The sequence below is a fragment of the Oryx dammah genome, unplaced genomic scaffold, assembly GCF_014754425.2.
Source record: "Oryx dammah isolate SB20612 unplaced genomic scaffold, SCBI_Odam_1.1 HiC_scaffold_26, whole genome shotgun sequence".
Lineage (NCBI taxonomy): Eukaryota > Metazoa > Chordata > Mammalia > Artiodactyla > Bovidae > Oryx > Oryx dammah.
In genome coordinates, this window is record NW_024070210.1 from 41,988,267 (window position 1) to 42,015,189 (window position 26,923).

The 26,923-nt window shown below is 35.8% G+C and overlaps 1 protein-coding gene across 1 annotated transcript in view; it reads right to left on the minus strand.

The window, feature by feature from the left end:
- FAM227B (family with sequence similarity 227 member B) overlaps positions 1-26,882 on the minus strand; it is a 226,116-nt gene extending 199,234 nt beyond the window's left edge. The window contains exons 1-7 of the mRNA XM_040227601.1: positions 26,649-26,882; positions 16,485-16,610; positions 14,384-14,437; positions 10,958-11,189; positions 9,367-9,434; positions 6,346-6,381; positions 5,799-5,903 (exon numbers count right to left, since the gene is read on the minus strand). Coding sequence (XP_040083535.1) covers positions 5,799-5,903; positions 6,346-6,381; positions 9,367-9,434; positions 10,958-11,189; positions 14,384-14,437; positions 16,485-16,532 — 543 coding nt within the window. The 5' untranslated portion in view covers positions 16,533-16,610; positions 26,649-26,882. The remainder of the gene's footprint in view (positions 1-5,798; positions 5,904-6,345; positions 6,382-9,366; positions 9,435-10,957; positions 11,190-14,383; positions 14,438-16,484; positions 16,611-26,648) is intronic.
- Positions 26,883-26,923: the final 41 nt, after the last annotated feature.

Below are 26,923 nucleotides of genomic sequence, written 5' to 3' on the forward strand. Positions count from 1 at the left end.
AAAAAGATATATATGATCAAATTAATATGTATTATAAGACACATTAATATAAATAGGCTTTATAAAGAGTATGTAGTTAAGAGTTATAGACTACCACTGCTCAATAGAAATTTAATGTGAGCCATACATATATTAAGTTTTCTAGTAGACATTTTAACAAAGTACAAAGGTGACGTTTTAGTGACATTTAACCAAATATATTTAAAATATTAAATATGTATTATAATAAATGTTATAAAATTATTAATGAAATATTTTACATTCCTTTGGGTACTAGGTCCTTGAAATATAGTATATATTTTATATTTAGAGCATATCTCAACTTGAACACTGTATTTTCTTCAAAAATACTAGATCATAATTAGGTTTTATAAAACATATGATTATTTTTTAACTTTAATTTAAAGTTTTCCAATAACTGAATCAAGTAATTTTAAAATTTATACATAATTAAGTAAATATATTTTAAAATTCAGCTAATCACAGGCATAGAAAATAAACTTAAGGTTATCAAAAGGGAAAGTAGTGGAGAGGGATAAATCATAAGTTTGGGATTAACAGATACACACTACTATAAATAAAATAGATAAGTAAGAAGGTCCCACTGCATAGCATAGGAAACTATATTCAATACCTTGTAATAATAACCTATAGTGGAAATACCTTGTAATTATATATACTATATATTATATATATAGTATAACTGAATCACGTTGCTGTACCCCAGAAACCGACACAACACTGTTAAACTATTTTTCAATAAAAAAATTCAACTGAGTTACAACAGGCATATTTCATATGCTCAATAATCACATTTGGTTAGCAGTCATTGAAATGGCAGTGTAGACTAGACCAGGACTAGCAAAAATCCAGGACACATGCTAGAGTTTTCCTTTTATGATAAAGACAGATATCAACAATCATGGGATTCTAACCCAATGGGCCCCATCATAAGTCTGCTGCTGCTGCTAAGTCACTTCAGTCGTGTCCGACTCTGTGCGACCCCATAGACAGCAGCCCACCAGGCTCCCCCATCCCTGGGATTCTCCAGGCAAGAACACTGGAGTGGGTTGCCGTGTCCCTGTCCAGTGCATGAAAGTGAAAAGTGAAAGTGAAGTTGTTCAGTCGTGTCCGACCCTCAGTGACCCCATGAACTACACCCTTCTAGGCTCCTCCATCCATGGGATTTTCCAGGCAAGAGTACTGGAGTGGGGTGCCAGAGCCTATCTAAACATAGTATTCTTTCTTAGCAATTCATCAAAACAGGCACATGAAGTTAACTTACCATGACTACTAGAGACTAAGTCTTGGTTTAAAAAAGTACATTCAGTGGATCATTTTATCTTATTCACTAAAAGTTTTTAAATGCCAGATTCAGTACAGTTCAAGATTTCTTTCAATGAAATCCACAGGTAGGAACTTCTCTTCCTCAACTACAAGTCTACAAAAAGGATATTGTACAAATTTTTATGTGTACTCAGTCAGTTCAGTCTTGTCCGACTCTGTGACCCAACAGACTGTAGCTGGCCAGGCTCCTCTGTCCATGGGATTTCCCAGGCAAGAAGACTGGAGTGGGTTGCCATGTCCTTCTCCAGGGGATCTTCCTCATCAAGGATTGAACCTGCATCTCCTGTATTGGAAGGAGGTTTCTTTACCCCTGAGTTAGCAGGGAAACCTGCAAAATTTTATACCAAGGAGATTTTTTATCATGCATTCTGTAGGGGCACTTCTTTTTCAGAGGCCACTTTATAGAGTACATTGGTAAGAGCTTCAACTTATTTAGTACTCCTCAATTACAAAAAAACATAAAGAAAAAAGTAGAAAGTTAAAATACAAGAGAAAAATCTGAATTTTTTTGAAACACTTTCCAAATTTCAAGAGGCATGCTTTTTAGTGTAAACTAATTACATGATTGCTTCTGTTCTAAGTTTTGGTTATGCTTAGTGTCACTAACTTTCAGGAAAATTCCAAATTCTTTAAATTATTATCAGTATTTAGTCAAAACAACAAAAAATAGAAATCAGACAAAAAAATCCAAACCCAGCTTAAAAAGTTAAATGGTACTTTCTTCCATTAACCCTTACCTTTTGTGACACTTTGATTCATATAAATGTAAACATACCTTGAAGCCTATACATTATCTGACTTGGAACTTTTTCTCCTATTACTGATTCTTTTAATAGGTTGGATAAAACTACTTCTAATGTCCTCTAAGACATTTTGTGTATATCTGTATGTTTCTGGCTCAGCTTTCTCATAATATAGGCCTCTTTTTTCACCCAATTCAATAAAATTTTTACTGAGTATCATCTGTAGTCAAGGTTCTGTTCTGGGTGGTACAGGGGATAATTCACATTTTATCAAGAAACTTAATCTATGACTATATGTGCAAGAATGTTATTTGGACAGGGTAATGTGAATCCAGCCAATTTCATGGACTGCCTCACCTACAAGCATGTAACAGTAACCCTTTAGTGTTCTCTTTCCAAGCTTTAGATTCATAAAGTTCAGACTCTTGGGAAGTTACAATAAGCATTTCTATGAAATAACATTCCTTCTGATATTATTTTCCTACACTTATTTTTTCATTTTAATTTCATCATCTATTTGAATGCCATTGCATTGCACATGTGTAGCAGGCCAGCTGCCTTCTCATACTGTTCATAGGGTTTTCACAGCAAGAATACTGGTGGGGTTTCTCATTACCTCCTCCAGGGAACAACATTCTCTCAGAACCTTTGACTGTGTGGCTTACAAAAAAACTATGGAAAATTCTTAAAGAGGGGGATACCAGGCCATCTTACCTGTCTCTTGAAAAACCTGTTTGCAACTCAAGAAGCAACAGCTAGATCTGCACATGGAACCACTCACTGGTTCAAACTTGGGAAAGGAGTACAAGGCTGTATATTGTCACCCTAATTAACTTATATGCAGGTACATCATGCAAAATGCCAGGCTGGATGAATCACAAGCTGGAATCAAGACTGCCAGGAGATATATCAAGAACCTCAGATATGCAGATGATACCACTATAATGGCAGAAAGTAAAGAGGAACTAAAGAGTCTCTTGATGGGGTGAAAGAGGAGAGTGGAAAAGCTGGTTTAAAAGTCAACATTCAAAAAACTAAGATCATGGGATCCGGTCCCATCATTTCATGACAAATAGAAGGGGAAAAAGTGGAAGCAGTGACAGATTTTCCTGGGGTCCAAAAATCACTTCAGACAGTGACTGCAGCCATGAAATTAAAAGACACTTGCTCTTTGGAAGAAAAGCTATGACAAACATAACAATATTAAAAAGCAAAGACATAACTTTGCTTACAAAGGTTCATATATAGTCAGAGCTATGGTTTTTCCAGTAGTCACATACAGATGTGAGAGCTGGACTATAAAGAAGGCTGAGTGCTAAAGAACTGATGCTTTCAAATTGTGGAGATGGAAAATATTCTTGAGGGTCCTTTGGACAACAAGGAGATCAAACTAGTCAATCCTAAAGGAAATCAACTCTGAATGCTCATTAGAAGGACTGTTGCTGAACACTTTGGCCACCTGATGCAAAAAGCCAACTCATTGGAAAAGACTCTTATGTTGGGAGATTGAAGGCAAAAGGAGAATGGTGTGTCAGAAGATGAGATGGTTAGGTAGCATCATCAACTCGAAGGACATGAATTTGAGCAAACTTTAGGAGACAGTGCAGGACAGGGAAGCTTGGCGTGCTGCAGTCCATGGGGTTGCAAAGAGCTGAGGTCACAGCAATTGAACGATGACAACAGGCCCATTAAAATTCTTTTTTCAAATCAGGTAGGTGTATTAATAAATAGAACACTGGTTATCTATGTTTAGATATACCATTGCTTGTTGTTATTGATAATTGCTAAGTCATGTCCGGCTCTTTGTTACCCCATGGACTGTAGCTGGCTAGGCTTCTCTGTCCTTGGCATTCTCCAGGCAAGAATACTGGAGTGGGTTGCCACTTCCTACTCCAGGGGATTTTCCCAACTCAGGGATCGTACCCACATCTCCTGCATTGGCAGGTGGATTCTTTACCACTGAACCACCAGGAAAGCCCATACTGTTGGTACATAAACTCAAAATATCCTAAACCTAGCTGCTTGTCATATCCTGTGCACTTCTTACCCCAAACCCCTATCTGTTTACACTCCTCCCTTTCCCACTTCTTTAAAAAATGCTGGCATCCTCCAAGTATACAAAATACTCCTCACAGCTGTACTTCTAAGTCTTGTTTATGTGACTGACTTGTGATCTATGTCAGATGTACATGCATCCATGGTTAAAATATAGTCCCATTTTAGAACACAAAATGCTAAAATTAAAGATTATAGAATGTCTAGAACATTCCTAAGATTATTCTAACAATAATTTATATTAATTTCTTTATAATAAAACCTTTTCCCTGAGGAAACTTTGGAAAATAGTCAGACAAAGTAACAAAAATGCTCATGATCCAGGCATAATCATACCACCTATAGTTTTTCTCTTAAAAAATGAAATCAGGTAATTGTATCATGAGGGAAAACTAAGCCTTCCCTCTCATCAATATCCCATAAAATATAAAAGAGAATTGAGAAGCATCTGTATTAGCATAGAAAATAAGAAAAGGTGTCATTACTAAATCATTTTAGGTGGAGTTTTCAATGGAGTTCTGTGGTTCCCTAATGGAGGGGCAAACAGGAGGCCCAAATCAGGTTAATCAGATTATTTCTTGGAATATTTTTTCTTGAGGATGAAACACTAAAATGATACACTCTCATCTTGAAGAGTGAGGAATGGGCAGAAAATAATGGCTGATACTGATTTATCCAAGTTTAATGGTTGACTGTGCTCCTTCTGATCATCTATAGGGGACTATAGTAGGAGAGAAGATTGATTTTGTGTTGAGAAATAAAGAGCCACAGGAAGGCTAGTGGTGAAGGACAGGAATGTGTGCATGCATGCTAAGTCACTTCAGTGGTGTCCAACTCTTTGTGACCCCATGGACTGTAGCCAGCCAGGATCCTCTATCCATAGGATTCTCCAGGCACAAATACTGGAGTAGGTTGCTTTGCCCACCTTCAGGGGATCTTCCCAACCCGGGAATTGAACCCCAAGTCTCTCACCTCTCCTGCATTGGCAGGTGGGTTCTTTACCACAAGCACTTCTGGGAAGCCCCAAGAGGAGGGACTACTAAGAGCCAAGTCCATCTCAGAGTCTGCCTGGAGGTACGAGGAGCATTGTCCAAGTCCCCAGGAAACAGAAACCTTTTCAGTTGATCACTTAATATTTAAGTGAGAGGGAAATCAATACCACTCAAACCTCATCCTATACCTGGCATTCAATGGCCAATGATCTATTTACCTTCCTGTGTGCAGTTTTTCAATAAACTAGCTATTGATATTTCTGTAGAGATATTTCTTAAAAATTCCTCAGAAACTTGGAGGTTCAAAAGGTGAGGCTGTGGAGAAGGGTTCTCCTAAATTATCTTGACATCAAAATGAGCAAGTTAACATATCCTGAGCTGATAAAGTGGGATGAGGGGGAAACACCTGTTACAGTCATGTGCCAAATCAATGGACACTAGCAACCTCAGACTCCTGAGGCAGTAACAGAGAATCAAATATATTCTCTTTTGGTTATAAAGGTGTTAAAAATATCACTGGTCTTTCCTGCTAGACTTAATGCCTGAAAGAATTAAATCTTGCTTAATACCTAATCTGTCATAGCTTTAAATAAAGGCCTAATTCATTAAATCGTGTTCTCAAAATTTATCATATAATAGAAATAAAATAATATTTACATACATCAAAGTTATGGGCCTTTAAAATAAAAAGATAAATTCGTTCAGCATTCAGATGTCTAGGCAGCTTAGTAAGCTCATTTGTTCTGAATCCTGGGAAGTCACAACCCTAGAAAGAAGAAAAATCACAGAACAGGAATTACTTAATTCTTTTCATATAACTACAGAAGACCGGTAAAAATTCTACTAGCATTCACTAGCAATTATATTACAAACTTTTACCAAAAATAAGTAAATATATTTTATCCCACCTAAGAAAAATCTTCATATTAACTGTTTCTATGATATTAAGAGCCCTGGCATATTCATATGTCAAAAATTTAAATGTAAAATCAATTATTTCAGAACTAATTTTAACTTAACTTACAACAAATTTTAGACAGGCTACACATAAAGAAATTGATGAGTCAGAAAAAGATAGCTTCTGTATTTTTTCCAACTCTTTCTCCTTGGGCCATTATCTATATTTATTGCTATATTACTTTAAACATTCTTTTAGTTCCATGTAATATTTTTGATATATAATCTCATAAAAGAGACATTTTAAATACCTCTATATCCTTCTTTGTCTCCATTTCATCTGAAAGCTGGAAAAATATAAAATAAAATCTTAAAATTCTAAATTTAAGAATTTTTAGACTTTGTAACTCTACTATGTGTGTGTGTGTGTGTGTGTGTGTCTTACTGAGACAGAGAATGCTATTGCTATATAAAATGCTGAGAATACAAAAATATTCCTTGCCCTCAAGTTAGTCTCAGGGTAAGAAGGGAGTCAGCTACATATACAAAACACAAAGACATAAGAGCTATAACAGAAATATATACCAACTACTTATTGCAGTTTGATTTTTCTGGGAAACAGACTGTGAGGTAGAACACCGATTTAGTGTTCAGAATGTTTATGGGGATTGATTATCTACAGAAGGCAAGAGGAGACAGAAGATGGAAAAGTCAGCTATGAGGCAAGTCAGTCAGCCCTGACCCTGAGCAGAGCTCTAAAACTGAAAGGACCCATAGCAGTTGTCCTGAACTGGGTTGAAACAGTCAAGTCTTTCTGTTTCCAACTTGTGAGTGTGAGTCCTGGGCAGTGGTATGAGTGAGTGACTCCTAGATGATAGTTTCCTTGGGAGAGGAGGTTCTGTCTGTGAGAGAAATCTCTGAAGGAGCTGACAGCTGAAGGATGTCCACTAACAACGCTTTTAGCAGCTGGGGCAACAGCTCCTTCTTTGAAGGGAAATCTGGGTGGCACATCTTCATGTCCATGACACCACTTTACACAGAGAACAGGAACTCCTCTGTTTATATTAGTTTGGGTGTTCTAGACATGCTAATATATTGCTTATTAACTACCTTGCAGGCAAGTTTATACACTACACACATACATATATCATTTAAGAGATGACACAGGAAACCAATTAGAAAGGATGATTATATACTGCCATATGAAAGAGGATCATGTTATTGCCATTTAAAGTATTGGTAAAAGGATAAAAAAGAGAAGGAAAGTGAGATCAGTTATAAGAAATACAGCTGTATGCTTGAGAGCTACAGATATAATTGGTCAATAAAGATGGGATTTTAAAAGATATTAATCTTGAAGTCCTGGTTTTAGTCTCCAGAAAACAAAGAAACACTGGAAGTTTTCAAAGAGCAGAGTAATAGTAACACAAAACTAGTTTTTGATAATATAATCTGGGAAATATACCACAAAAATATGAATAATAAATTTTAAAATCCTGACAAAATCCAGTAAGATATATTTAACAAAATTATCATTAAAAGTTTTGTTAGTGCAATTCATTTAAAAGGTAATTTTAAGAGATCCTGAAAAACATATGATAAAATTGATTAGAATTTTTGAAATCCTTTGAAAATACAAAATTTACAATGACTAACATAACTAGTTATGTTGGCTTAGAAATCAACATTCAGAAAACTAAGATCATGGCATTTGGTCCCATCACTTCATGGCAAATAGATGGGGAAACAATGAAAACAGTGACAGGCTTTATTTGGGGGGGGGGGCTCCAAAATCACTGCAGATGGTGACTGCTGCCATGAAATTAAAAGATGCTTGCTCCTTGGAAGAAAAGTTATGACCAACCTAGGCAGCTTATTAAAAAGCAGACATATTACTTGGACAACAAAGGTCCGTCTAGTCAAAGCTATGGTTTTTCCAGTAGTCATGTATGGATGTGAGATTTGGAATATAAAGAAAGCTAAGTGCTGGAGAACTGATGTTTTTGAATTGTGATGTTGGAGAAGACTCTTGAGAGTCCTCTGGACTGCAAGGAGATCCAACCAGTCAATCCTAAAGGAAATCAGTCCTGAATATTCATTGGAAGGACTGATGCTAAAGTTGAAACTCCAATACTTCAGGCACCTGATGCAAAGGAATGACTCATTTGAAAAGACCCTGATGCTGGGAAAGATTTAAGGTGGGAGGAGAAGGGGACGACAGAGGATGAGATGGTTGGATGGCATCACCGACTCAATGAACATGAATTTGAGTAAATTCTGGGAGTTGGTGATGGACAGGGAAGCCTAGTGTGCTGCAGCTCATGGAGTCACAAAGAGTCAGACACTACTGAGTGACTGAACTGTACTTCCTTTCTAGAAAACAATTTGGCAATATGTATCAAAACACTTAGATTTTCACATTTTCACCATGTATTAATAGTTTCACTTCTGAAATTTATCATGAAATAATCATGCATAATCACAAATTTTAGCTCCAAATATATTCCTAGCAGCTTTGTAAATAATAAAGAAATTTAACCAAACATCCAACAAGAGGGCTATTACATTAGTTTATCTTTTAATGATGTAGAAACTCTTCTACATTTTGCAATGGTAAAAATTCTATAAAACATTGAATTTTTTATGTTTAAAAGTTAGTTTAATTTGAATTTTAAATGTTTTTAAATAAAAAGAAAAATGAAAATGACAATAGTGAGATATGTTATTTATCTATAAATGATAAAATAAGGATGCTTATCCTGTTTAGTGCTTATTGCTTAATTTTGTATAATGACTACCTTAGTCATAACCAGGAAAAATAACATACAAAGTACTTTGAAATTTAAAAAATATTTGAGAAGGTGGATGGATGAATGGCTGCATTTCAAATTTTTCTAGCTTTAATTTTAGAATGTATTTTTGAAAAAGACGAAGTTTCTCAAAGAAAGCCTATTATAATTCTAATCAAAATCTCAGAGATTTTTCTTTAAAAAGTTAACAAAGTAATTCTATAGGCAATAAAAACTGTTATTTTTTCCTAAAGGAAAAAGACATTTGGACATATATCCCTAAGTATAAGATGTTATAAATTTTTAAATAACCAGAGGATAAAATAAGTCATCAAATAAATTTCAGTGCTGTGAGAACACCAAAAGTCATACTGAGTGTATAAAGATGAGTATGAGCCCAGTTATTTTAAAAACACAGGGATAGATAGATAGATGATAAAAGACTAAAAGAAAATTTTTAATGTTATCAATGCTTATTTATGAAATTATAGTGACATTTTCTGTGAAATAGTTTTTCAAGCAAAATGAAAACAAATACCATACCATTATTTTCTTTTCCTTATGGTACTTCTTTAGAAATGCCTTGTATTGTTTCAGTTTTCCATGAGAAACTTTAAAAAATGAGTGTTTACAACATGTAAATACACAAATATCCTTTAAAATTGAAAAGCAGATTATATGTAACTATATATATTAACAAAATTATATATAAAACTATCCAATGATATCAACCAGTTATTAAATTTTTTAAATTTATTTAACTGAAGGATAATTACAATATTGTGGTGGTTTTTGCCATACATCAAGATGAATCAGCCATAGGCACATATGTGTCCCTTACTCCTGGTCCCCCCTCCCCCCTCACCCCATCCCTCCTGGCTGTCACAGAGTATCAGCTTTGGGGTCGCAAACTCCAAATAAATATTTTGATAAGCATAATGCTAGATGCATAATGCTAGTCTGAGTTAAATTATATCTTTTCCTTTTCCTTTTGCTATTTAGAAATGTCACCTTCTAACTAGTCTGTCTTTAGTACTTGTTCCTATATCTACAATTTTACCTTAATCCCTTCTTAGTGAACAACCCCAAGTGTTTCAAACAGCTCAGCCACTTACATCTGGTTGTTTCATGGTCACCTTAAATACAGTATGGTACAGGACTCTGGAGCATGGCCCAGTGAAAGACTATGGGGGCTTTGAAGTCAGATAATCTAGACTTGAGTCTAAGCTCTGATACTTACATATTGAGAACAATGAGTACATAAAAAGTTGTTTTTTAAATTATGCACACATGCTTTCTCTCTCCCTGTATGTTTACATAGACACAACTATATATATGTAGCTTGTATAATTTCAAAATTTTTTTTAAATAATTAAAAATTCTGTAAGAAAATTATCACAGTGGCGAATTTAATAACATTGTATTTAAACACACTCAGATTTTGAAAACCCAAGGTCTGAAAATGATATTAAGTAGCTAAATAATTACATCTGTTTAATACACAGAAAATTTAAGTACAACCAATATCATTCTTAAGACATATATGACAAGTTTGCCCATTAAAGAATAAGAATCACCATTAGTATCTAAAAGTATTCTCAAAGTGCTAAAAATACAACTAGATAAAGGCTATATAAATACTGAAAAGCAGTAAAAATTATCATTACTTACAGATAAGCTTTTCACTCAGTCTGCAGTTATCCAATAGTGAATGCTAAGTATTTCTCACAAACCAACTTAGCTTATGTAAGTGAAGTCTCACTCCTTTTATTTTGGTTATAGGTCTAACTGTTTTTATATCTTGATTCTTGCTGACTTGCTTGTCTCTGGTACCAATATTTGTTAATGCAACTCTGTTTCCCTGATATTCAGTTATCTCTGCTCCAGCTCAAAGTTTAGAACAGTTTTAGGTTTTGTCCCAGCAACACTTTTTTTGAATCCGGTCACATTCAACTAAAAAGCCATATTGGACCATTTAGAAATGAAGAGGTTTTAAAATAAAATAAATTTATGTTTTTAGATATTTTATACCTTAGGATTTCATTCTTTATGAGATACACACACAGATAGACACAAACACAACAGACATACATACAACTGACAATTACTTTATGTATATAAAAAATAGATTTACTTGTCCTGGAAATTATTCTGTTCCACTCAAATATTTCAGAAGCATGTTTTTTCAAAAGAATTGAACATTCTGCTAATCTTGACTCCATGGCCATAGCTGCATTATCTACTCGCAGGACATTTCCCCACAAATGTGTATAAATGGAAGTAAATGAACTATCTTCTTTTATTTTCTTCATAGCGTGTAACAATTTATCACTATCCCATAAATGGATTTCCCTTGGCCAATGATCCTGCAGAAAATGTGAGACAATACAACTTAAATCATTTTTTGAATGAATTTAAAGAGTTCAAAAATCAATGAACTAAAATTGAAGTTTTATTATACAGCATGATTTTTATTAAATATATATTTTTTAATTTGTAAAAAACCATAAACTTTAGAAGTTTCAGATTCTTTACAAAAACCTTTCTTCCTGAATCATTTGAAAGTAAGTTGCTTACTTGACTGATGCCCCCATCATCCTCGAATAGTTGAGCATTTATTTCCAAAGAACAAAAACATTCCCCTACATAACCAACTATAACCATCAGAATAAGGAAACTGGCATTGTTACATCATTCTTATATAATTCTCTGAGATTACTCGAGTTCATCAACTAAATCAATAATGCTCTTTATGGAAAGGATCTAGTTCAGTATCACACATTGCATTTAAGCATCATATGTCTTTAATCCCCTTTGATCTACAACAGTTCCTCAGTCTTGACCTCTATGTAATTAAAGCTATGAGTTCATATTGATAAATTTAATTCCAGTTCCAAACATTCTAGTTTTCTCTTTTTACATATCATAATTACCATCTCCAAGAGTGAAAGATCTAACTGACACTATCTTAAATATATGTACTGATTTGATCAATCTTCTCAGGTATCCACTGCTAGACTCTTCAGTATATGGATGCCCTTCTCATTCTGCTTAGGCTCTGACTTTTCAAACCAGGCCACAGTTTGTCTCTCCACTTCCCGGAACCACCTCCCCCGCCCCCGGTCACATGTGAATACCATCCTCACCCCCTTGGACTCTGACACCTATGGGGTCACATGGATACCTTCACCATGGTGGCAGAGTTGCGAAACCCTGCTCCAGGTGACCACAGCACATTTCCTTCCCCTCCCAGTGTGGATGCTGCCTTGTTTGGACCCCCAAATGGCTTTAGGACTACATTGGTTAGGAAGGGAAAGAGAAGAAGGAAAGGGAAGGAAAGGGGAATCATAACATTAATATTTGCAAATCTAAATACAAGATAATCTTTTAATTGAGTTGTTGAATACCAAAACAAAGAAAGATAACAGACATAATTAAAGGTTTGTGAATAGGAGAATGCTTTCTGGAAGAGTAGCAGTTTTCATAGGATGAAACTCATTTAAGAAGAATGTGGGTAAGATATTCTGGGAATTTAGCTTAAATGGGAATAAATCTGAAGTCTGCAGATCAGAAATTTTAAATTTTGTCTTGGTCTATTCTACTTCCATTTTTCTTCCTTTGAAAGCTTCCTAAATCCACTATATCCTGTAATGGTAACAGGTACCTGGATAATACCCAGGGTTTAATGCTGAAAGACTTCCCCAGCAGGACCTAGGTCCCCCTGCCATTTTGGAAAAAGAGAATTTTAGATGCATCAGTGCTGTCTCACAAATCCTACAAACATATGTCTTAAACAAAACACATAACCACCTGGGGAAGTCTTCCAGCCTTAAAATCTGGATGTTATGTATCAAAAATACAAAGATCTCTGAAAAATAAGATATGATCACAAGATACACTCCCTGGAGACAAACATTGTCAAATTAGAATGACAGCCACATTTGAAAACATAGTCCTTATGTTAGGGGTCATCCCGATTGTTAGGGAAGTTAGGAAAGTGGCAAGAGGCTAAAATTGGAAATGAATTTGGGGAAAGTGGGGAGAGGCTAAAATGGAAATGAACTTGAACAGATTTTACAACAGGCCTAAAGGTTTATGAAAACACACCTTTATGTCAGACTTGTGATATTACAACTCTTGTTCAAGATATTGAATTTTACTATATAATTATACTATGAATAAAGTATCCTGAAATTCTACCAGCTTGATTAGATTATGTTTTCTCTAAGTACAGAGATATATCTGGTTAATCTATAAAGGATAAAATTAAGATGCTTATCTTTTTCAGTGCTTTTCTCTTTAATTTTCTAAAATGACTATCTTAGTTATAACGAGAAAAAAATACAATTTTGAAATTAAAAAAAAATCACATTTTAAGGAGGTTGATAGATGAGTGGTGGCACTTAAAGTCTTTACAGCTCTAACACTGTGTGATTTTAGGATGTATTTTTTAAAAGGACTGTTTCTAAAAGTAATTTCAAAAGTCTATTGTAATTCCAATCAAACTCTCAACAATTTCTTTTAAAACTGTCAAAGTGCTCAATGTTACTCATTATTAGAGAAATGCAAATCAAGACCACAATGAGGTACCACTTCACACCAGTCAGAATGGCTGCGATCCAAAAGTCTGCAAGCAATAAATGCTGGAGAGGGTGTGGAGAAAAGGGAACCCTCTTACACTGTTGGTGGGAATGCAAACTAGTACAGCCACTATCGAGAACAGTGTGGAGATTCCTTAAAAAATTGCAAATAGAACTGCCTTATGACCCAGCAATCCCACTGCTGGGCATACACACCGAGGAAACCAGAATAGAAAGAGACACATGTACCCCAATGTTCATCGCAGCACTGTTTATAATAGCCAGGACATGGAAACAACCTAGATGTCCATCAGCAGATAAATGGATAAGAAAGCTGTGGTACATATATATACACAATGGAGTATTACTCAGCCATTAAGAATACATTTGAATCAGTTCTAATGAGATGGATGAAACTGGAACCGATTATACAGAGTGAAGTAAGCCAGAAAGAAAAACACCAATACAGTATACTAACATATATATATGGAATTTAGAAAGATGGTAATGATGACCCTGTATGCAAGACAGCAAAAGAGACACATATGTGTAGAACGGACCTTTGGACTCTGAGGGAGAGGGAGAGGGAGAGGGTGGGATGATTTGGGAAAATGGCATTGAAACATGTATACTATCATGTAAGAAAGGAATTGCCAGTCTATGTTCGATGCAGGATGCAGGATGCTTGGGGCTGGTGCACAGGGATGATCCGGAGGGATGATGTGGGGTGGAAGGTGGGAGGGGGGTTCATGTTTGGGAGCTCATGTACACCCGTGGCGGATTCATGTCAGTGTATGCCAAAACCAATACAGTATTGTAAAGTAAAATAAAGTAAAAATAAAAATTTAAATTAAAAAATAAATAAAACTGTCAAAGTAACTCTAAGGGCAATTAAAAAGAATTGCTGTATTTTCCTAAAGGAAAAGGGCTGATATGTGTACCAGTGGTGAAGGTCCCATAAAACAGGATATTCTACTCACCAAGTTTTGAAGCTTTAAAAATTCTTCAATGTTCTTTGGAGGTTCTTGCATTTTCTAATAAAGTAAAATCAATATTGTTCATTAACAAAAATTTCAGATTGTTTATAGGATGGTTATACTTAAGTACATTATGATACTGGACTTCAGTTATAATTTTTAGAGCTGGAAGTATGATATTGTAAACTATTTTCTTTGTAAAGTTCTTGTACTTTGAAAAGGGACAGAGATTTATGTTTAAATTCTGAGTCTGCAAACCAAATTCTATAAAAGGCCTCCTTCTCATACACTTTTCCTAGAGAAAAGCTACATATGAATCCTGCTCAATGTCCTCATTTCTAATTCCATCATGAGTTCCAAGATATTTTGGGCTATGTTGGACGGTGTCTACAATAAAAAATTCAGAGTCAATAATATATAATAACATTCTCCTCTTACTGATGAAATATTTTAAGAGGCACAAAAGTGACCTGGTAAAAATAAATCTTTGAATGTTTCAATGTAATAAGTTATAATCCCATTTTTGTTAGTTTCTTTGTAAATTGAAAATGTAGTCTTTCACTAGACAGATTAATTTTAATCCAGACATTTTGCTATTCCTTGTTTTGGAGACTGCGTACATATTCTTCCTCCTGCTTAGAAGGATCCCTGTTCCAAACTGTCTCCCTTCAATTCATTCTTGACCTATTTAACTCTAATATCAAACATCAAATTAAAAGAAACATCAAATTTTCTAGGAAGTCTTCCTAGGTCCCCCAAAGATTCTTTACGGTAACAACAGCAGATTTTTTTCTCTATGAGGACAGAAAATGTAGTGTAACCACTGCTGAAGAGTCAAAATTTCATGTAGTGGTTGGCCAATGGTTGAAAATTATGCACATAAACTGGCAATGTTCTTAGATTAATGAATAAATGAGTAGATTAATGTCAAAGAAATGTGGAGGTATTTTAAAAAAAAATAATAAAACCAGTTCTAAAGAATGAAAAATCAATGAGAAGGCAAAAATAACAGGACTTCAGAATATCCTAATATAATACCCTAATGCTCTGAAGATGACATATCTGAAAAGACAATCTTACAGTTTAATTTACTAGAACATACTTCACATCAATAGATACAATGACCAAGATTACAAAATCACAAGGCCATGCTTTACAAAATGACTACACATTTGAGGCTGAATAGAATATTTCATTGTCTTAATACTGTTTAAAATATGTGAAGAATATAAGTAAATGTATAACAGATAATACAATAACAAAATAAAGAGCATATGTGACAGTCATTATAAAAGATAAGTATACAGAAGCAAAGATGTGTAGAGTTTTCAAGAAATTTTATGAAAAACGTGGCTTTAGGCCTAGTCAAACCGAGAAAAAAAAAAATGAGATGGTGTACACACAATACTGAAAGACCAAAAAAAATGTTCATGATATAGTATCTTTAGGGATAGTGAGAATAGCAATTTTACTAGAGGAAAGCCATCAGTATTTTTTGAAATGCACAGAATACAAAGGAATATAATTACAACAGTTTAAATGGTACCCTTTCTCCCTACCTTGTAATGGATGTCAAACCACTTCTAGAAGAAAGCACTAAAAATACCCACATTTCAACTAAAGGGAATTAGAAAAATGAATTAAAGAAATGAAATATACATAGGAAAATTTCAGTTAATATCAATATAAAATTCCAGAGTTCTCTAGGGGGAAAGTTAAAAGGAGGTGAGGCATAAATTAAACAGGCTTATGACCTTGGTAGGATGTAGGATACAAAATGGTATATGATTCCATGGTAACAACAAGAAAATCCTGGAACAAATGAAAATCTTACTTTTCTATGCGGTTCGTGAAAAGCGGATGCCACTAAGCGGGACTATATAATGTGTGACAATTTAGAGTCCTGGTGCTCAAAAAATAAGAATTTTAAAATGGTAACATCAGATCATTAAACCTACTATAGGGTCCTTCTTATCAGTAGATGCATGCAACTGCACAGCTTGCAAGCCCATGAAGCTGCCCTCCTGGGAAACCCTGGTAACCCGAAATCCAGAAGGAAACATCTCTTTTATAAGTAAGTATAAAGTTGTGGCAGTTCCCTTACCTGACCGTGAGTTCTGTGCGGCAATTGAGGGAAAAGTTGGCCTGCCATAGGGCAGTAACTTTGAAGAGATGAAGAGAAATCAGCTGGGCTTCAAGTGTCTGCATGAACTGGGGAACAGACTGGAGTCTGAAAGATACCCAAATGAAAAAATATAAATGACTCAACCAAATAGTCCCTTCCCAGGTACCCACATCTTGCTTCTGAATTTTGTCAAGAAAGCAGCAGTAGAGGAGGGGCTGGAAAGATACAGAACCTAGACAAGCTAACACATGCTTATAGTGCTTGGGTTCTAGTAGCCCAGACGGAGTTGGGTCCAAAGGTGAACTGACATCATCTAAAACTTCATTCTGCAAGTGTCCCAACTCAACACTGACAAGTGATAAGAGGTGGCTCTCAAGAGGGAGGTTGGAGGTTGAGTTAGTCACAGTGAGCTCAATCTAATTAAAGCTGCACTCAATCCTAAAGCCCAAATCAAATCTAGGAGGATTTTAAAAAATCAGCCTCTCACTTGAAGTGCTAAGGAGAGAAAATGGCTTATGCTCTCAAAACTAAAATTAAATTAAACTTTAGTCTCCACAATTTTTTCCACAGAGTGTCTAATACACAAAAAAACAATTTTAAGACATACAAAGAAGGAAAATGGGATCCATAATCAAAAGAAAATACAGTCAATACAAACCAATTCACCGAGAATCCAGTTATTGTAATTAGCATCAAGGACTTAAAAAGTATTATAAATACATTAAAGACTTTACAGTATAGGTTTCATTATAGTGCAAGAAGCCATGGAGTATTTCAAGAGATATTAAAATTCCAAAAAAGAAACAAATGAGAATTCTAGAACTATGCAAACACTAAACATAAGAAAACTGGCATCTATATTAATATCAAACAAAGTAGACTTTAAGACAAGGAAAATTACCAGACATAAATAAAGTTATTTCACATTAACAAAAGGTTAGTTCCTTAAGTCCTACCAATGACAAATGTGTCTGCACTTACTAAAAGAGCATCAAAAGAAAGGTAGCAGAAGTTTATAAAACTAAAGGGAAATACAGGCGTTGACCTACACCTTGCAGGGCTGCAAGCCTTGTAATTCAGTTGTGAGATGGAAGAAAGAACCTATAAATGGTGACAGAAACATCAACAGTTTGAAATCTTATAAGTCCAAAGTCCTGGAGCTACACCTCAACCCAAAAGGCAGTCTGGACATGGCAGTAATCTTCACTGTTCCAGGAAAAGGAGGCTACCATTTATAGGGGCAATTAACCCCAGATTATGGACTTCCCTGGTGGCTCAGATGGTAAAGCGTCTGCCTACAATGCGGGAGACCCAGGTTCAATCCCTGGGTCTGAAAGATCCCCTGGAGAAGGAAATGGCAACCCACTCCAGTATTCTTGCCTGGAAAATCCCATGGACGGAAAAGCCTGGTAGGCTACAGTCCATGGGGTCACAAAGAGTCAGACACGACTGAAGGACTTTCTTCTTTCTTTCTAACCTCAGATTGGCTCATCAGCTACTAGGTAAATTAGCAGAGGCGGGTCCTTTGCAGCCCCACTGGCTAATGATGACAAGTGTTTTCCCTTGATAAACTAGCAGGTAAAGCTACTTTGGTCCAAGGATTAGAATAATAACTGTCTGGGGAAGGAACTGGTTGAGCAGGGGATATTCAAAGAGGAGAACTGCCATTTTGAGGGGTCTGATCATACAACAGGCAAAACCACAGTGATAGCTGGAGATTTTAGCATATTGCTTTGAGTAACTGATGAATCAAGTACACACACACACACACACACACACACACACACACACCAGTCAGGAGAGAGATTTGAACAACATTATCAAGCAACTTAACCTAACTGATATTTACAGAACAACTAAATCCCACAACTGTAGAATACACGGTCTTTTTAAGTAATAAAACATGGAAGAGGGACTTATGCTGTACTATAAGACTCAAAAATTCCAAATAATTGAAATCATTCAGGGTATCTTCTCTGACTATAATAGAAAATAGTAACAAAAAGACACTAGAGAATCCTTAAATATTAAATAATCCATTTCTAGCTCAAAGAGGAAGCAATAAGAAAAATTAGAAAATTTTCTAACTGAAAGATAATGAAAACACAATGTATCAAACTTTGTGGGATATACCTAAACCTATGCTTAGAGGAAAACACAGTGCTAAGAAAGCTAAAAAAAAAAAAAGGAAAGAATTTAAAAATAAGTAGAAAAAGAAATTAAAAGATATGAGAAGACTGAATAAAAATATGAAAATAGAGAACTCAACAAATGGAAAGTTGGTCTTTTAAAAGATTTTTAAAAAAGATTCTTTAGTAGGTTGAATCAAAAAATGTGAGAAAAAAAAATAAATGACCAATACAGGAAGGATGAAAAGGATGTCATTAGGAAACCTGCACTGATTAAATGACTTAGGGGCATATAATTTAAAACATGTGTCAATAATTTAACAACCTACAAGAAATGGGCAAATCCTTAAAAACTATAATCACTAAAACTGAAAGAAGATGATAAAGCAACTTTCAAAAATAGAGGAGGGAATACTTTCTTATAAAGCCAGTATAACTTTGATAACAGAATCTGACAAGATTACCCCCAAAAAAGAAAATTATAAACCAAATGTCCCTCAAGAACACAGATATAAATATCTTTAGCAAATTACTAGCAACTTGAGGAAAGTCAGGTATAAAAAGGATACATCATACTCATGTGTGATTTACCCTGGAATACCAAAATCAGTTATAATACTTCTATATTGTCTCTAATACATCATCAGTGTGGAGTAGGATTCAGAGCTATGAGATTTGTGGTAATCTTTAATGCCTGAATTTTTAGATTCTATGTAATTGTTTAAAGTGATTTTTATTCAGAATAATAACATATTAAAGATTCATAGCAGACTTGAACATAAATATTTTACATTTAAGTATTTTAACTTTAAACCTAGTATTTTCAAAACACAATTCATGATCATTGCTTGAAACACAAGTCCTTAGTAGATAAATCTTATTCTTATTTTTAATTATAGAGGTTTCACAATTATCCAGGTTTAAAGTCTGAATTATCTTAAACTCTTTCTTCTTCATTATCTCCTATACCCATTTTATCTCCACAATTCCTTTAAAATATCTTTAATCATGCCTACTTTAACATTTCTAATATTAACATAATAGTTTCATTTATGGCTTGTTTTTATCAAGTCATATGTGCAACTTATTTTTGTTAATATTTTTGTTAAAGTAAAACACACATATAGTAAATTGCACACCTCTTAAGTGTCTGGATTGATTTTTCAATCTTTCATTAGATTTATCCCATTGTATACTCCTATTTTATGGTATGTTTTAAGCCACAAATGTATTTTAAACATGTTCTTTTCTATGGTTTCTTGATAGTTAATAGAAATATAAATTATTTTTCTATTTAAATCACCTATATTGAGGTATAATTTACTTACTACACAATTACTATGTAAAAAAATTACCATCTTAAGTGACAGATGCATACATCCATGTACCCTCATTACAGTTAAAATGTGTAGCATTTAGGGACTTCCCTGGTGCTCCAGTGGTAAGACCCTGAGCTCCCAAAGCAGGGGACTTGAGCTCAGTCCTGGTTCAGGCAACTAGATCCCACATGCCACAACTAAGATTTTGTATGCCACAACTAAAAGAAAAGATACTGCATGCCACAACTAAGACTTGGCACGGTTAGATAAATAAACATTTTTAAAAATGTACCCTGGAGAAGGAAATGGCAACCCACTCTATTATTCTTGCCTGGGAAATCCCATAGACAGAGTAGCCTGGCAGGCTACAGTCCACGGAGTCGCAGAGTCAGACACAACTTAGCAACTAAACTACAACAACAAACACACAATCAGGCAGATTGTGATTTGGGGAAATGCCTTTTGATGGAAATGTGGCATAAAACAGAGTGAAGTGACCTAGCAATATGGAATGTAGAGTTTTGTAAGAAATTAAAATTTGTGTATAGAGTCATAGTTGCAAATATTCAAATAATAAAGTCTGTGGCTAAAGGAAAAAAATTGTGTAATATTTTGTTGTTGTTCAGTGGCTAAGTTGTATCTGACTCTTGCGACCCCATGGACTGCAGGATGCCAGCTTCTGTCCTCCACTGTCTCCTGGAGTTTGCTCAAGTTCATGTTCATTGAACTGGTGACATTATCTAACCATCTCATCCTCAGCTGCCCTCTTCTTCTTTTGCCTTCAATCTTTCCTAGTATCAGGGTCTTTTCCAATGAGTTGGCTCTTTGCAGCAGGTGGCCAAATTATTGGAGCTTCAGCATTAGTCCTTCCAGTTAATATTCAGGATTGATTTCTTTTAGGATTGACTGGTTTGATCTCCTTGCTGTGCAAGGGACTCTTTAATAAGAGTTTTCTCCTGCACCAAAATTGGAACCTATCAATTCTTCAGGGCTCAGCTTTCTTTGAGGTCCAACTCTCATATCCATACATGACTACTGGAAAAACCATAGCTTTGACTATATGAACCTTTGTCTGCAAAGTGATGTATCTATCTGATTTTTAATGCTGTCTAGGTTTGTGAAAGCTTTCCTTCCTAGGAGCAGGTGTCTTCTAATTTCATGGCTGCAGTCACCATCCACAGTGATTTTGGAGTCCAAGAAAATAAAATCTGTCCTTGCTTCCACTTTTTCCTTTTGTATTTGCCATGAATTCATGGGACCACGATCTTAGTTTTTTTGAATGTTGAGTTTCAAGCTAACCTTTTCACTCTCCTTCACCCTCATCAAGAGGCTCTTCAGTTCCTCTTCACTTCCTGCCATTAGAGTGGTATCATCTTCATATCCGAGGTTGTCGATATTGCTGCTGGCAGTCTTGATTCCAGCCTGTGATTTATCCAGCCAGGCATTTTGCATGATGTACTTTGCATGTAAGTTAAATAACTAGGGAGACAATATACAGCCTTGCCATACTCCTTTCCCAGTTCTGAACCAGTCAGCTGTTCCATGTGTGGTTCTAACTGATGCTTCTTGAACTGCATACAGGTTTCTCAGGAGGCAGGTAAGGTTGTTTGTTATTCCCATCTCTTTAAGAATTTTTCATAGTTTGCTGTGATCCACACAAAGGCTTTTGTATAGTCAGTGAAGCAGAAGGGAATTTTCTGGAATTCCCTGCTTTCACCATGATCCAAAGAATGCTGGCAATTTGATCTCTGGTTCCCCTGCCTTTTCTAAACCCAGCTTGTACATTTGGAAGTTCTTGGTTCATGTACTGCTGAAGTCTAGCTTGAAGTTTTTTGAGCATAACTTTGCTAGCATGTGAAAGGAGCACAATTGTACGATAGTTTAAATATTCTTTGGCAAACTCTTCTTTGGGATTGGAATGAAAACTGACATTTAGATCACTTCCAAAATGTTTCCTTGTGCTACTTTATTGTTGATTCCTACAACTTCATGCAAAAATATCCCACCACTGGTGTTAGGCCACACTAATTTGCTTTATGTAACTATAGTTAGTTGTAGATTAACTTTGTCTGGTCTAGACTTTCATAAAAATGGAATCATAACATCGCATACTCTTTTGTATCTGGTTTCTTTTGCTCAACATAAGAATTCTGAGAAATATCCAAGATCATCAAATATTATTGCTGAGTAGTATTCCAGTATGTGTGTGTGTGTATGTGTGTGTACGCATTGCCTTGTTTAAAGATTTGAGCTATTATAGGCAGAAAGCTGCTTTTATAAATGCATACAATTCTGTGGATACATTTTAATTTCTCTGAGGTGGCTACAAAAGGTAAATAACTTATGACAATTAAATAGGATTTGTAATGAAAAACTCACAAAGAAAACCCCAGACTCAAATGGCTTCATAAGTAAATTCTATCAAAGATTTAAGGAAGAAACCACACCAACTTTACTCATAATCTTGCAAATAACAAAGGGGAAAGGAACATTTCTAATCATTTAATATTTGTTCTCCTATATGTGATGTATCTTTTCCTCTGGCTGCTTTTAAAATATTCTCCTTATCACTGGTTTTCAGCAGTCAGTGGGGTTGTTTGGACCTCCCTCCCTCTTCCCCCAATTCCTCCTCTCCTTCCTTTCTTAATTCTGTCTGGATTAGCTGAATTTCTAAACATGTCCATTTATAGTTTTTATCAATTTGGATAATTATCCATTATTTTTATTCAAATGTTTTTTTTTTTTTCTTTTGCCCATCTTTCCTTCTGGGACGCCAACTGCATCTGTGGTAGATAGCTCGAAATGGTCCTACAGGTCACTAAGATTGCTGGGTTTTTTTCCAAACTTTTTTACTCTGTTTGTCAGTTTGGATAAGTAATGCTGTTAGGTGATCCAGTGAAGTCTTCATTTCACACATTATGTTTTTCCCTAGGGCCTACCTTGAAGACCTAACCCTCAATGTGACTATATTTGGAGATGGAGCCTTTGGAGAATAAATTAAATTTAATGAGGTCTTAAGGGTGGGGCCTTAGTTCAATAAGAGTGCTATTCTTATAAGAAGAGTTAAGAGACACCGCAGGGATCTTTCTCTCTGTGCATGCACAAAGGCTATGTGAGGACACAGTGAGAATGCCGCCATCTAGAAGCCAGAAAGAAAGGTCTCACCGGAAACCAACACTGACAGCACCTTGGTTTTAGACTTCAGGCCTCCACAACTGTGAGAAAATAAACTTCTGTTAAGTGACCAAGTCTGTAGTATTCTATTATAGCAGCTAGAGCAGACTAACATAGATGTAATTTCTCAAAATTGATACAGTCATTGACATTGTCTATTTCCTTTTTTATCAGTTTTGGTAAATTGTATTTTTCAAGGAAAGCAAAAAATGTCAAATACTTTGATATAAATATTTGTTCTTAATATCCTCTTATTATTTTTATCACCTGTAGGATATTACCACTTTCATTCTTGATATTTGTATTTTGAGTTTTCTCTTTTTACTTGGTCAGTTTAAGGCTTTTCAATTTTATTAATCTTTTCAAAGAACCAATTTTGGCCTGTTGCTTTCCTCTAATGCACATTTGTTTTCACTTTCATTGACTTCTGCTCTTATCATCATTAGTGCCTTTTATTCTACAGAATGTTTGAAAATTTTCCAATGAAAAATCTGATCCTCTTATGAACACACATTGAGCTTTATATCACTATTTTAATCTTCATTCTTCAATACAAACAGAAATCCAAGGCTTACTAGATATTTAAGGAACAGCTGCAAAATATCAAAAAAGATAAAAATTAAAAACTAGAAATCAGAAAAGATAACTGAAAATAAAATCTGAGAGGATACAGATAATATAGGGAACAGAAGGAAACTTTTAAAATGTCTTTAAGATTCTTAGAGAGAGATGATAAAATAATGCATCCCTGAAACCCAAAAACAGTATTTTATGAGGCAATAGGGAAAAAATAAAAGGTATAAACATAATGAAATTAATTAATTAGTCAACAAAATGTTTATGGAGAGGAAGCTGAAGCAATGTTCTGGAAACTAGAATAAAAGTGTTAAAGATAAGAATCAGAGGTTAAAAGATAAGAATTTAGATGATTATTTCCAGAAAATGACTTTCAAACTAGAAATTCAAATATAAACACAGACAGCCCATCAATTAAATACATGGCATGCTTCAGATTTTTAAGTCAGTTTAAAAAAAAAAATCACCATTTTTCTCTATTATTAGTTTCACATAGCTGCTCTAACAAATTACTGCAAACTTAACTGCTTAAATCAATACAGGTTTACTTATCTCCCATATCTGGAGGTCAGAGGCCTGAAATGGGTCTGCAGAACTATACTCCTTCTGGCGGTTCTAGGGTAGAATCTGTTTCCTTGCCTTTTGCAGCTTCTAGGAGCCTCCTACACTGCTTTGCTCCTTAGCTCCTTCTTTCAACCTCAAAGCCAGTAGTATAGCATCTTTTCCCCTTTCTGACCTCTTGTAATCCATTTTATAGGGACACTTATGATTATGTTGAACCCACCTAGATAATCCTGTAATTTCCTCATTGCAGGATCCTTAACTTAATCACATGTACAAAGTTCCTTCTGCCACACAGGAAAACATATCAATAGGATCTGCATTGAGAGTGGTTATTATGCTGTCTACGGTATGCGGTCCCATCACTTCATGGGAAATAGATGGGGAAACAGTGGAAACAGTGTCAGACTTTATTTTTTTGGGCTCCAAAAACACGGCAGACGGTGACTGCAGCCATGAAATTAAAAGACGCTTACTCCTTGGAAGAAAAGTTATGACCAACCTAGATAGCATATTGAAAAGCAGAGACATTACTTTGCAGACTAAGGCCCGTCTAGTCAAGGCTATGGTTTTTCCTGTGGTCATGTATGGATGTGAGAGTTGGACTGTGAAGAAGGCTGAGCGCCGAAGAATTGATGCTTTTGAACTGTGGTGCTGGAGAAGACTCTTGAGAGTCCCTTGGACTGCAAGGAGATCCAACCAGTCCATTCTGAAGGAGATCAGCCCTGGGATTTCTTTGGAAGGACTGATGCTAAAGCTGAAACTCCAGTACTTTGGCCACCTCATGTGAAGAGTTGACTCATTGGAAAAGACTCTGATGCTGGGAGGGCTTGGGGGCAGGAGGAGAAGTGGACGACAGAGGAAGAGATGGCTGGATGGCATTACCGACTCGATGGACATGAATTTGGGTAAACTCCAGCAGTTGGTGATGGACAGGGAGACCTGGCGTGCTGTGATTCATGGGGTCGCAAAGAGTCGAACACGACTGAGCAACTGAACTGAACTGAATAGTAACCCAGTACTCACTCTGATAAATAGAATCATTTGCTTTTTATCTGTGCACTTGAATTAAATTAGTTTAAAATGATAAATTACTTATTGGCTTGAAGATTACTATCGCTCTTGACTGCTTTGCTATTGATTCTCCTCTTTCCCTTTCTTAAAGCGGTGGCTTTCAAACATTTTAAAAAAGAAACACAATGAGAAATACATTTTATAAACATGACCTAGTGTACATATAGTTAGTTAAGTCGCTCAGTCGTGTCCGACTCTTTGCGACCCCGTGGACTGTAGCCCACCAGGCTTCTCCGTCCATGGGATTCTCCAGGCAAGAATATTGGAGTGGGCTGCCATTTCCTTCTCCAGGGGATCTTCCTGACCCAGGGATCGAATCCAGGTCTCCTGCATTAGAGGCCGATGCTTTAACCTCTGAGCCACCAGGGAAGCCCCAGTGTACATTTACATATATAAAGTAATACTTAACCTTACCAAATGCCATACACTGCTTTTCCACACTAGACAATTTCATTTTTTTAAAAAGTGTAGTTGTTACTAGATTTCCTTGATTACAAATGGGACCTCCACCAATGGGACCCACACCATTCCTTTGAATAACACTGTACTAAACCATAATCATTCTTCAGAGCTTTACTCAAATCCAGCCAAGAGCCCTTCACTGACCACTCCATTCTGAGTTCTTTTGAAATTCCTATAATTATTAGCCATATTGTATTTTCTCTACTATGCGTGCTTAACTTGATACTTAAGGTCCAACATTTTTGGCACCAGGGACCAGTTTGGTGGAAAATAATTTTCCCAAGAACGGGGAGTGGGGGTGGGTTCAGGATGATTCAAGTGCATTACACTTATTGTGTGCTTTATTTTTATTATTACATTAGCTCCAATTCAGATTATTAGGCCTTAGATCCTGGAGACCGAGGACTCCTGCCTAGGGCAACATTCTGTCTTTTAACTCTCAATTGCTAAATTCACAGTATTCAATAAATACATTGCTCAAGATCTCGCCCATGTGTTTTAAAATCTCACAACTGTCAACATGCATTCCTTCCCTACAGATTTTCTTTGGGGTGGGGCAAGGAAAAATGGTTTAATAATCTATCCGCATACTATGCTTAATTTCAGACTGGAAAAGCACACAAAGTAGTCCCAACTCTGCGTGAGTGTGTAGTTTTAAAGTAGACCTCATTATCAGATATAATTTTTCTAAAAGCTTTCATTACTATACAGCATACGAACTACTTCTCTGGACACAGCCATTTAAAAAAAAGTAATAGAACAAAGTTCTCACTAAAATATTTTAGGGATTGGCAAATGGGAAAGTGTTCCGTAGGAATAGCATTTTTCACAACACACTGCAACTACACCTTGATAGTGTATTTCGGGAACCGCGTCCTCATTCCGCGGTGCCGGCCAGTCTCAGGAGGGAGCTCAGCGCAGCGCTGGCGGGATGTGAGGCCAGGCCTCACGGAGCAGGGTCCTGGTTCTCCATCACTTCTCTCCGGAAAAGGGTAACACCACACCGAGAGCTGGAAAAGCTGGGGCGGCACTTTGCCTCTAACCCCTCCCTCACGGCGGTTCTCCCCGCCCGTTACCTTTGCCAGCGGAACCCGCGCAGAGCACGGGCCTAGCAACGGCCTTA